At 42.1% G+C, this 12898-nt stretch overlaps 2 protein-coding genes and 1 long non-coding RNA gene across 6 annotated transcripts in view; 2 read left to right on the forward strand and 1 right to left on the reverse strand.

Annotated features, from left to right (window-relative positions):
• The first annotated feature begins 175 nt into the window (after positions 1 to 175).
• LOC135525951 (histone-binding protein RBBP4) lies at positions 176 to 3620 on the forward strand. 2 transcript variants are annotated; one of them, XM_064953925.1, is made up of 10 exons: positions 176 to 304; positions 712 to 859; positions 1255 to 1400; positions 1544 to 1717; positions 1816 to 1931; positions 2028 to 2188; positions 2301 to 2427; positions 2526 to 2603; positions 2722 to 2967; positions 3169 to 3620. In XM_064953925.1, the coding sequence occupies exons 1-10, from the start codon at positions 289 to 291 to the stop codon at positions 3229 to 3231; spliced, it is 1275 nt and encodes a 424-aa protein (XP_064809997.1). In that variant the 5' UTR covers positions 176 to 288; the 3' UTR covers positions 3232 to 3620. The 2 variants fall into 2 exon arrangements, with proteins under 2 accessions (XP_064809997.1, XP_064809998.1); XM_064953926.1 differs by having other exon boundaries at positions 715 to 859.
• LOC135525952 (uncharacterized) lies at positions 3385 to 5160 on the reverse strand. Its single transcript, XR_010453221.1, has 2 exons — positions 4666 to 5160; positions 3385 to 4406 (listed from the first exon to the last, which is right to left on the reverse strand). It is a non-coding gene; the product is annotated as an uncharacterized LOC135525952 (long non-coding RNA).
• Positions 5161 to 7226: 2066 nt separating this feature from the next.
• Positions 7227 to 12898, forward strand: part of LOC135525953 (NHS-like protein 3) — a 39310-nt gene continuing 33638 nt past the window's right edge. For 2 of the 3 annotated variants that reach the window (XM_064953927.1, XM_064953931.1), the window contains exon 1: positions 7227 to 7543. The gene's annotated coding sequence lies outside the window, so the exon portion shown is untranslated. Of the gene's footprint in view, positions 7544 to 8272; positions 8292 to 12898 lie in introns of those variants that run through there. The other variant, XM_064953930.1, reaches the window with a different exon arrangement.

Raw genomic sequence — 12898 nt, forward strand, 5'->3', positions numbered from 1 at the left:
CTAACCCGAGACTTAAACTAAGACCAAAAAGCACATTTTGGTTTTCATGAATTATTACGATATAGCCACTTTGTAGCTGTGCTATCTAGTGGAAACATTTTTGGTAACCCGGAATCCTGTCGGAGCCTTTTCTTTGACGAATACATATACGACATCTTCCGGTTTAGTTGACGGTGATTGGCTATTTAACCTCTATAGCGTTCCCGCCAAGGTAGCCCGGCTGCGTGCTTGTTCTCCGCGAAGCGCTATTTCGGAAAACAAAGCTACTTGTGTAATATTATCAACGCCATGGCTGATAAAGAAGGTAATTTCATTCAAAAGTGAATAAGCTAGCTACCAAGGTAGGCCAGGGGTTCCCGGCGTATCAATCGTGGAGATAATGAATGTGTAATTGTATACAAAGAAAAGTACCCAGCTCGGGCTAGCTAGCTAGCAAGCTAAGTGTATTCAAAAGCAAAGCGTTGTTTAATGATAGAGACACAACCTGTTTGGGGGAGTGAAATTAGTTAGCTAACGTTCGCTCAATTTGTCAATACGTTTGATAACATCGGGGAAACCCTACTCAAAGGGCGTAACTATGAATTAGCTAGCTAACACTTTCTCAATGTTAATAGGGTACCCTCAATCACAACTATATTTCCTTTGAATGGGTTGCTGCTAGTATGAGTTACATTTAAATCTGTCTCGATTGACTTTCATTCTGTTTTACAGCAGCGTTTGATGATGCTGTGGAGGAGAGGGTGATAAATGAGGAGTACAAGATATGGAAGAAAAACACGCCCTTCCTTTATGACTTGGTGATGACCCACGCCCTGGAGTGGCCCAGCCTCACAGCACAGTGGCTGCCTGATGTCACCAGGTAGGGTTCATTTGGTACTTTCAAGACAACTGGGAACTTCGAAAAAACGAGGTGAAAACACGAGTGATATTCATGGAGAAAAGTCGGAGCTCTAGAAATATGCCAGAATTTCTGAGTTGGATGACCACTTTTCTTGAATGCTTCAATTATCTGTGCATGTCAATATAGAAATACATAGCTAGCTATAGTTGCCATGAATACTTGTGCACAAATATGCCTTTGCTAGATTACTGAGAGAACTATAGTGTCTTTAGGAAGATGGCGACAAAAAATGTGTTGCGACTGTATCCTTGTATGGACCATGTTGAGTTTCTAATGCCCCCTATTTCATAATATAAAAAGGGAACTGTTTAAATGTATATTTTTTTGGAACACCTTTTTTTCTATAATTTTAGACCTGAGGGGAAGGATTTCAGTGTACACAGGCTGGTTCTTGGCACACACACATCAGATGAGCAGAATCACCTGGTCATTGCCAGCGTGCAACTGCCCAATGATGACGCACAGTTTGATGCTTCTCACTATGATAGTGAGAAAGGCGGTGAGAGAATGTTTTCGCTACAATTACAACCTTTCCGTGTAAATGTTTTTTAAGGCTTTGGTTCATTCAAAATATTTTACTGGTGGTAATCTACATTAGTCCTTTTTGCTGTAGCTCACTGATCTGACTCTCGCTCCCTTCAGAGTTTGGAGGCTTTGGCTCAGTCAGTGGTAAGATAGAGATTGAAATCAAGATAAACCATGAGGGAGAGGTGAACAGAGCCCGCCACATGCCCCAGAACCCCTGCATCATTGCCACCAAAACCCCAACCAGTGATGTGCTTGTCTTTGACTACACCAAACATCCCTCCAAACCAGGTGGGTCTGCTTACTGCACATTTTAAAGTGTATGGCCAGGAAGTCCAAGTCCTGATTTAAAAATGTTTGGTAATAATGTGTTTACCTGTGTACTACAGATCCATCTGGAGAGTGCACCCCAGATCTGCGTTTGAGGGGACACCAGAAGGAGGGTTACGGTCTCTCCTGGAACCCCAACCTGAGTGGTTGCCTTCTCAGTGCTTCTGATGACCATGTGAGTGACTTAGCACTTGACCCAGAGCAAGTGCTTGAACACTCATCCTCCTTCCATGTCTTTCCTTTTCTCACCTTGTTTCCCATCTGTCTGCAGACGATCTGTATGTGGGACATCAGTGCAGTTCCTAAGGAGGGGAAGGTTGTGGACGCGAAGACTATATTCACTGGACACACAGCCGTTGTGGAGGATGTTTCTTGGCATCTACTGCACGAGTCGCTCTTTGGATCTGTAGCTGACGACCAGAAACTCATGATGTAAGGCTCCATGAGTTAACTCTCCTACAAAAAAACCTACCTTTTTGAATGGCAGCATTGTTTGGTCTTGGTCATTGAACAATAACACTTGGTTACTGTGTTTACTGTGCAGTTGGGACACGCGATCAAACAATACGTCGAAACCTAGCCATGCTGTGGACGCCCACACTGCAGAGGTCAACTGTCTGTCCTTCAACCCTTACAGCGAGTTCATCCTGGCCTCAGGCTCAGCAGACAAGGTGGGCTGGATCTCTTACTGCTCTCAATTCTTCCAAGATTCTTTCATATTGTAGTTAGTGAAGCAGTTGTGTGGCTGTAACGGTTTCTCCCTTTTAAGACTGTTGCTCTTTGGGACCTGAGGAACCTGAAACTGAAGCTGCATTCATTTGAGTCTCACAAAGATGAGATCTTCCAGGTATGTTAAGTCATGAAGTGGACAATTATTCCCTATGAAGTCTTTTTTGCACAAGCTGTGTGTTGAACCATTTATGACTAAGTTGTGTCAAATATTTCTGCTCCTTTCCTCCCTTAAGGTCCAGTGGTCTCCTCATAATGAAACCATCCTGGCCTCCAGTGGCACAGACAGGCGACTCAACGTGTGGGACCTCAGTAAAATCGGAGAGGAGCAGTCGCCAGAGGATGCTGAGGATGGTCCACCTGAACTGCTGTTCATTCACGGTGGTCACACAGCTAAGATCTCAGACTTCTCGTGGAACCCCAACGAGCCCTGGGTCATCTGTTCGGTGTCTGAGGACAACATCATGGAAGTTTGGCAGATGGTAAGACCTTAGGAAAGACGGTGCTCTGTCAAACAGTGGGAGGCTATAAAGAATAGTTTATTCATTTCATGAGGCCTAACAGGTTTGCGAGGATGGCAGAAGCACTACCTTAGTACTTACTACCAGTATTACCATCTTATTATAATATGTAGAACTTTTTTATTGTATTAGTCGGAGTAACAATGTCTTTCCATTTTCCAGGCTGAGAACATCTACAATGACGAGGACCCAGAGGGAGCAGCAGACACTGAGGTCCAGGCATGAGTGAATCTTGAGTCCCACAACAACCCTCCATTGATCACATCCTCAAAACACCTTTTTTTCCCCCTTTTTTCTCAATAGGACACAATGTTTAAATGTCTTCGAAAAAAGACATGGTGCATAAGAGTGGGTTGTTTTGAATTTTTGTAAGGGGAAACCAATAAATGTAGCGGGGAAACATCTTAAATTATGCTCATTGTGTTAGTAACATTTATACAGTTTAATTTCATAAGAAATTACATAGATTTTCATTCCCTTGACAGCTGTATTGTAGATTTCCCCAATCACCTTTGTATGACTAGTATCCCTGCTTTGTATGCCACATCTGCATCGGATTTCTTTTTGCTGTGTATGTGTATTCATAATAAACATTGTTTTTACAGTAGACCTTCCATGCAGTGCAGTTTACAGTTAAGACATGCTGATCTCACAGCCAAGGCCAACTATCATAATGTCATTGTTAATGTATTAAGAGCAGTTTAAGTAAAGCAATCACTGACATTATTGGCTAAATGCACAATCAAGGACACTTGCAAACAATACATGTTCGGTCTGGAGGGGTTGTGGATATTCCATGTGTTTTGTCAACTATCCTGTACTTCCATGGAAAAGTAATGATTCCCCTTCAGCAAATGTCTTGCTTGCTTCAATACAGCCCATGTAATAAAATCACATTGAGACTCCCAGGAATGTTAATTGTACATGTCAGGCAATTGTAAGTAGTACAGGATTAAAATATTAATTTGCTAAACCTTCATTCCTCAGGGTCAAAAGGATCATCTGCTAGTTCTCTGCATTTCATGGCCAGTAGCATACCACATCCTTCCCCTCAAAAGTCCATTCAATTCTTCCAATTGTTTGTTTTGCCTTTTTCAACAAAAAAAAAGAAGCTTCAGCTTCCTCATGGTCTCCTCAACTGAGTCCAGTCTCCTGATGAGAAATTAGCACAGTTACACCATGCCTTTACTGGCTTGGTATCCTTCCCTGCCTCCGGAGCAGGGCTAGCAGCCACGGTTCATACCAGCCTTCTAGATTCATCATGCTACCGCTGAAGGCACAGTGAGGCTTGTTGGCAGTGAGTGAAGTCATTCACGGCCCTGTGACGGTGTTCAGCTGGTTGTGCCGGGTCTCCAGAAGCTGGACTACCTCTGAGACAAGACATGGGCCTGGAGCTCCTCCTGGGGGCAGAAAAAAAAAATGATTAAAGCAAGTTTCCACTCATGCTAACAGTCAACTCTCAATGACAGGCAGCCGTTAACAGCAATAACAAATCTGATAACACGGGTCAACATGAAACGTCACATCATAGGGATGACAAAAGAAAATGCTGAGGAAATGTAAAAGCCCATCATACTGTAACCCTTTACTAAAGGGTACATGAACTGCATTCTCACAAAAGCTTACATGCAACATTGTGGGGTTTCCACTCCACTTTACCTGTGTGACTACTGGGCCATCATATTGTTGTGCAGTCTGTTAGCTGGCTCTGAATACAGTCTGGCTGTGACAAATGGCTTACTCTTCAACTGTCCCACCTCTATCTGCAGATTAATATACTCCAACTGGATGCTGGTAAGGACTCTATGTGCCTCTAACAACTGACCTCTCGTAGCCTGCAGCATAGGCTACTCCAGGTGCAATAGCTCCCATACCAATTCATTCCTCCGACTTTCCAGACGGCCCACCTCTATGCACTCCTCAAAGAGCAGCCTCATCCTGTCCATGCTACCCTCCAGCAGGACAAAAGTATGTTCCACCTCAGTTATGCGTGCTTGAACCATATATCCGGCACTGTACATGCTTCTCTCAGAGTGGGTTACTGCTGCCGTTAGGCTGCTCTCCACAGAATGTGCCTCCTACATATACTCCTCTTCAGAGTGCAAGTCCTCTTTAGACTCAACTTCCCTCCCGCTGTGTAGATCCGTCATTGGTGTCTCCATCACCTGTCAAAAGAAGTGGACAAGGATAGGAACAAGAGGAAAGGGTAAGAGAGAGTTTGTGTTGCACTCACAGATCATTCAGACTGATAAGTCATGGGATCCACAGTGAAATAGCAAGACTTATGATTCATGGGAGTCGGCGCTCTTTCAAAGCCAAGATTAATCTATGAAATTGCACAAGAATAGACTGAGAAAAGCACAAGGATCCAGTCAACATTAGAGATCTGTTTTTGTGATTCCACCATCCTATGAGCTTCTATCTAGACATACTGTATATTCCTCTCTTATCACTTCTTCAGTACGCGTCTGTGCTCCTGGTATCCAAGTCGGTCTATTCTTACCTCTATCTGATCTGGATATGATATGGCATAGACAGTGACATTCTCAGACACTGTAATATACATGAAGTGTACAGGTAGCTGCATGTCAGAATTTTACCCCATGTGTAATTTCAAATTGGACATGAAAACATCTCCTAAAATCATGTTTAATTCGCTTAGCATATTTGTCAGATAAAGCTATTCTGAACATCGGTTTTATCTTTATAGTTATTTGTAAAGTGAATGAAAAACAGTGCAGACAAAAACAAAGTTAAAAGGTGTGCAGGTGAGCTTTGAAACCCAAGAGGGCTTATATGAAATCCACACCCGAAAAATAACAAATACACTGAGTGTACAAAACGTTAGGAACACTTGCTCCTTCCATGACATAGACTGACCAGGTGAATCCAGGTGAAATATATTATCCCTTCTTGATGTCAACTGTTAAATCCACTTCAATCAGTGTAGATTAAGGACAGGTTAAATAATGATTTTTAAGCCTTGAGACAATTGAGATATGTATTGTGTATGTGTGCCACTCAGAGGGGGAATGAGCAAGACAAAATATTTAAGTTCCTTTGAACGGGGTATGGTAGTAGGTGCCAGGCGCACCGGTTTGAGTGTGTCAAGAACGGCAACGCTGCTGGGTTTTTCGCACTGAACAATTTTCCGTGTGTATCAAGAATGGTCCACCCAAAGGGCATCCAGCCAACTGGACACAACTGTAGGAAGCATTGGAGTCACATGGGCCAGCATCCCTGTAGAATGCTTTTGACACCTTGTAGAGTCCATGCCCCAACAAATTGAGGCTGTTATGAGGTCAAAGGGGGGTGCAACTCAATATTTGGAAGTTGATCCTAAAGTTTTGTACACTCAGTGTATATGCTGCATGCACAAGGGTTATAAAGGTGTCACTGGCACCCTCAACTACAGTGACAAGAAAAAGTATGTGAACCCTTTGGAATTACCTGGATTTCTGCATAAATTAGTCATCAAATTTGATCTGATCTTCATCTAAGTCACAACAATAGACAAACATAGTGTTCTTAAACTAATAACACACACATTATTGTATTGTTCTTGTTTATTTTGAATACATAATTTAAACATTCACAGTGTAATTACATTTCAGTTGTTTTCAAATGTTCATTTCAGTTGTTCAGTAGATTGAAGAGAAGCCTATTTGTGCTGATTTATCTGGTCCTTGTATATGCTGTTCTGGTGATAATGAGATTAGATAACTTAATGTACCCCACCTATGATAAATAATTCAATTATCTGATGAAAATAAATCTGACCTGAATCACTCTGATAGCTGTCAAAATAAGAAGTTACACTATATTGGGGCGGCAGTGTAGCCTAGTGGTTAGAGTGTTGGACTAGCAACCGGAAGGTTGAGAGTTCAAACCCCTGAGCTGACAAGGTACAAAATCTGTCGTTCTGCCCCTGAACAGGCAGTTAACCCACTGTTCCCAGGCCGTCATTGAAAATAAGAATTTGTTCTTAACTGACTTGCCTGGTTAAATAAATAAAAAAATATTCATGTGTCAGAAATATTTGTTATCATGTCAATCTAAAAGTCGTATCTACACACCAACAAGTGATAATGCAATCTTTAATAACCTTTTTGTTGGTGGGCAATAATAGAGAAGAAGAAAAGAGAACGATAACACGTTAAATGAGGGATATTTTCCCCGCCACTAGACGGGCGGTCCTCAACATCATCGGTAGTTCCTTTCATGTCCTCACCTGTGCGCGCACTACAGCCATAGGTTGGACAGAACAGACGCAAGCATTTTGTCAGTTGTTGGAAACAATTGGAGCGTCCGTGTGCAAAACCGATTGCTCTAGTTTGTACAGAACAATTATTGTAGCGTTTCAGCAAAATATCGCTAGTCTCCTCCTGTGGCACACTTTGCGGATATGGTTTACCTGGATTTTCAGTCCAGGTTCTGAAAATAAACTTGAGAGGAACGCAGTGGAAACCCTTCAAATGGAAAGCAGATAAGGAAGACTTATCTATCAAATCGGGACCTAAAACTTTTTTTCCAAAAGGTAAAACCTTTTGAATTCTTTATGTTTCTCATATTTTATGGTCAAACAGTGTCTTTAGCACTGCTGAATGTCCCTTTTGTGTGATAATGAGCAAAGGAATGTAACTCGGTGTTTTATCTCAGTCTAGACTTTTTTTAAAGTTCTGACAATTATCCAACTTGTAAATTCATAACTTTCATCATAGAATAACTTTCTTATTAAATAGTGAGGAAACATAAGATCTCATTGAGGTATCTAGCTTTTAGAATGTGTGTTAGGCTTTCTGAAATATGCTATGATTGGCGGTTGATTGGTACAGCACAGCTAGAGCGCAGACTACCCTGAAGCGCAGACTATCCACGTTGGATACATTTGAATTCTACGTCAGGCATAATTGAGTGTTTTGCATCAGGAAAGTTTCCCCCTTATGACCTCCACAAGCCAGAATGTTGAATACAATTATATTTTAACGTACTTTACCGGTTTTCTGTGTGGTTGGTCCTTTTGCGGGTAGGATTGTGAGACAATATATGCACAGGAAAGTAAAATTACATCAATTTTTCAAAGCACTGGTAGTGTATTCAGATTTCTAGCACAATATAAAAATACAGAAATCTGAATGGGCTGTTATTATACTTTGCTGTGGATATATTGTCTCACATTCCTACCTGCAAAAGTACCAACCGCACGAACAACCGGTAAAGTAAGGTGGAAATATTGTCTCACATTCCTTCCTGCAAAAGGGCCAACCGCACGAACAACCGGTAAAGTAAGTTAAAATCTACATTTATTCAACATTCTGTCTTGTGGAGGTCGTGAGAGGAAACTTAAAACGATCCAAACGTTAATTTATGTCCGACATTGAATTCAATGCCAGGTCTTCAGGCTAAGCACCGAAGAATCCTTCTAGTCACTGAGTCAATACCCTTACTGTGCACCTATGTTTGTCTTCTGTTGTTACAGGCCTTTAAATCCATGCTTTTTAATTAAACGTTTATCTGAAACCTGGCTGTTTCCTCATTGTTGTTGCTCTAAGATGGTAACTCGGTGCGAATGCGTAAATTGAATCTCAACAAGGAAACATTCGGTGGTTGTATTTGAGTATAATAAAATGTTAAAGTATGGATTTAAGCAAAGAAAGGCATGCAACAGAGGAAAAATACACAGTAAGGGTTTAAGGGTACACAGTAAGGGTTTAAGAATTTAAGTATCGATGCATAACAACTCAAAGGAGTCTGAGGTTCATTTAAAAAAAAAACCTGTCTTCACTCAACTCAGTGGAGGAGTTGATGTACTTGGCTAAGGTACAGCCAACCATTGGCATTTTATTTAACCTTTATTCACCTAGGCAAGTCGGTTAAGAACAAACACTTATTTACAATGATGGCCTGATCAGGACGACGCAGGGCCAATTGTGCGCCGACCGATGGGAATTCCGATCACGGCCGTTTGCGATACAGCCTGGAATCGAACCAGGGTCTGTAGTGACGCCTCTAGCACTGAGATGCAGTGCCATTAGATCGCTGTGTCACTCGGGAGCCCAAAGTTAATGTCAGAAGTGGGATGCAGGTTCAGAGGTGGTGGAGATTTGTGTAGCTTGGCCTTTGCTGATCCAGGAACAGTTAAACAAACGGGTAGAAAGATATAATCCTAAAAAAGTTTTACTAAGGAGGTCTTCACAATGAAAGGCTAAATCAGTTTTTCTATTAATTATCTGAGCAGTACTCATGGACACTGACAATCTTATGGCACTGGTGATTTTGGTTGGTATGATCTCTCCCAGGAAATGGCCACATGGCAGTCTATTTTATTTCCTTTATCATGAGTGAAGACAACCTGACATTGTCAGTTCCCCAGGGTCTCCCTCTGTTTGTAGACATACTGTACATTGCCTGTCCATGGACTTTCAACTGGAAGCTTAAAGCATTACATTGTCTTGACTGCAGATCAGTTGGGAAATGTATTGGTGTCTTTCCATGGATGAAGAGTCCTTTTGGAGACAAATTGGCCAGATTTATCAGTCCTGCTAGATGTTGTCACATAATATGTCAGTTGCTTGTTCTTTCTCATTTAATGTTATTATGGACAACTAGAACCTGATAATTAGCAGTAATTACCAGTGTAGTCTGCTAATGAACATTGGTGTATAGTCTCTTTCCTGACCATTTCACACAACCAATCCATCTAACCTCTGCCCCTAATGAGTTCACCCTGACCTCTACAGAACAGTCTGAACTGTAGTGGAGACAAGATACTTTTTTGTTTAGGAAGGGTGTGTCCTTTACTGGTGGTGCTTCCTTCTCACCTGGCCGCAAGCCAGGCCATGGCTTGTATCCATGGAGATAACAGGTGCCTTATGTAACCACAGAGCCAGGAGGGGATGCCTCTGCAACGCAGTGGAAAGAGAACATCCCGCTATTATGATGGGCTGTAGACCTTCTAATCACAGTCTGGAATGGGCGACTGTCGTGAGTGTAGTGGAATCAGCAGTGACTCATGTCTGCAGTGTAGTGAGGAGCCTTCTGTGTGTAGACGGAGTGGCAGACAATAGGTTTAATCAGTGGGATTGGCTGAGTTACTCATCTGTCATCAATGAGCCTTTGATCAATATTAATGAGAAATCCAATGAGTTAAAACATTGGCCCTCAATGTGTGTCTCATGTTTTCAGTCCGACTGTCCTTGACGGTGCATAAGTATAAGCTTGGGGACTGTGTTTCAGTTGTATTAGCCAAATGGGACATACTTTCTTTTAGTTGCCCATTTAAGCCTTCTGAAATATATAAAAAAAACATTTACATAGAGAACATTTGCATCTTTCCATTGCTGGATTAGACTGTTCTCCTGTATTTCTGCATGTCCCATAGAGTTTCCAATAATGTTTCCTAGTCCTCTTAGCATGCTCAGTGTGTGTGTGTGTGTGTTATTGTGGTCAGGGCACAGAGGGCTTGTTTTAACTGGCGAGAACAGAGGCTTCAAAGGTGGCAGGGGAGGATGTACTTTAAGTCTCAGCTGTGTTTTCCCCCCCAGTAGCCACTGTCACTACTGTCAAAATACTTATTCTCCCCTGGTTTTCTTCCAAAAATACAGAGGTCCAGGCTTAGGCCCATGGCAAGACTGAGGAGGTCTAGAAACAGGCAAATTCAAGTGCCCAGTCATGAGAAAGGAGAACAAGAGAGAGGCTGAAGGAGATTTGGAAAGGGGAGTTCCTCAGCAATTATCAATCTCTCAGGAATGCAGCCTCTACTCTTAGACAAGCTGCTGCATGGCTACAGTGTCCCAAAAGCACTCAGACTTGAACAGATCTGTGCTCGACTCCACATATTTCCCCCTTACAGCAACAATGACCCTGAATGAGAGTAGCAGAGGGGTGGGATTAAAAACCTCATGATCGGTAATAGTTATTACTGAAAACACTGTATACTGAACAAAAACATAAACGCAACATGTAGTGTTCATTTAATGAGCTGAAATAAAAAATCCCTGACATTTTCCATATACACACAAACGCTTTTCTCTCAAATTGTATTCACAAATTTGTTTACATCCCTGTTCGTGAGGATTTCTCCTTTGCCAAGATAATCCATCCACCTTGACAGGTGTGGCATATCAAGAAGCTGATTAAAAAGCTTGATCATATACACAGGTGCACCTTGTGCTGAGGACAAAAAAAGGCCACTGAAATGTGCAGTTTTGTCACACAACACAATACCACAGAAGGCTCAATTTTAATGGAGTATAACATTGTTATGCTGACTGCAGGAATGTCCACCAGAGCTGTTGCCAGATAATTGAATGTTCATTTCTCTACCATAAGCCACCAACTTCATTTTAGAGAATTTCGCAGTACGTCCAACTGGCCTCACAACCGCAGACCGTGTGTAACCATGCCAGCCGTGGACCTCCACTTCCGGCTTCTTCACCTGCAGGATCTTCTAAGACCAGCCACCCAGACAGCTGATGGAACTGTAGGTTTGCACAACTGAAGAGTTTCTGCAGAAAAAGATTCTCTGTATGCTCGTCATCTTCACCAGGGTCTTGACCTGACTGCATTTCGGCGGCGTAACCGAGTACAGTGGGCAAATGTTCAATACTGGCACACTGGAGAAGTGTGCTCTTCACAGATAAATCCCAGTTTCAACTGTACCAGGCAGATGGCAGACAGCGTTGTATGGCATCGTCTGGGCGCGTGGTTTGCTGATGTGAACTGCCACCATGGGGTACTATGTTATGGGCAGGCATAAGCTACAGACAACTAACACAATTGCATTTTATCTTTGGCAATTTCAACGTGCAGAGATACTGTGACAAGATCCTGAGGCCTATTGTCTTTCCATTCATTCACCGCTATCGCCTCATGTTTCAGCATGGTAATGCAAGGATCTGTGCACAATTCCTTGAGGCTGAAAATGTCCCAGTTCTTCCATGGCCTGCATACTCACCAGACATGTCACCCATTGAGCACATTTGGTATGCTCTGGATCGACGTGTACGACAGCTCCCACCAATATCCAGCAACTTCGCACAGCCAAGAGTGGGACGACATTCCACAGGCCACAATCAACAGCCTGATCAACTCTATGTGAAGGAGATGTATCCCGCTGCATTAGGCAAATGGTGGTCACCAGATGTATTTTTTTACAAGTGCTTAAAACTTTAAATTCTGTTACCAGATTGGTAATGGAATTTCCCAAAAATTGTTAACAGAATTTCTGCAATTGAATTGGCTAAAGAGTTAAATCATAGTAGTTTTTATTTTATTTTACCTTTTATTTAACTAGGCAAGTCAGTTAAGAACAAATTCTTATTTTCAATGACAGCCTAGGAACAGTGGGTTAACTGCCTTGTTCAGGGGCAGAACAACAGATTTGTACCTTTGTCAGCTTGGGGATTTGAACTTGCAACCTTCCGGTACTAGTCCAATGCTCTAACCACTAGGCTACCCTGCCGCCCCAGTCACAAACCACTGTTGGGTTCACCAGTTCGGACAATACAGTACAGGACAGTAAAGAATAGTATAGTAAACAGTAGAGCACACTAGAGTTGAGTACACTATACTTTGCTGTACTCTGATGTCCAAATTTGTCAAACATGGATGTCTATGATTAGTTCAGATTTGGTCCGGACCAACCAGATTTGGTCTTGTTTGGGGGAAGAGCTCATTAAAATAATAGTCAGTGTGTAGAATAATACCCAGATATGCAGAGGAGGATATTTCATATTTCTACATTTGTGTACCTATTTAGGATACATCCCCATGAAGAGAATGGCATTCACGTCCATAACTATGCATTTCTGCGTAGCACAGATAAGGGACCCATGATTAAATTGTCTCCGCTATTCCGTTACTGGGAGTAAATCCACTTTACTTACTGTAG

This window comes from Oncorhynchus masou, chromosome 32 (genome assembly GCF_036934945.1).
Source record: "Oncorhynchus masou masou isolate Uvic2021 chromosome 32, UVic_Omas_1.1, whole genome shotgun sequence".
Classification (NCBI taxonomy): domain Eukaryota; kingdom Metazoa; phylum Chordata; class Actinopteri; order Salmoniformes; family Salmonidae; genus Oncorhynchus; species Oncorhynchus masou.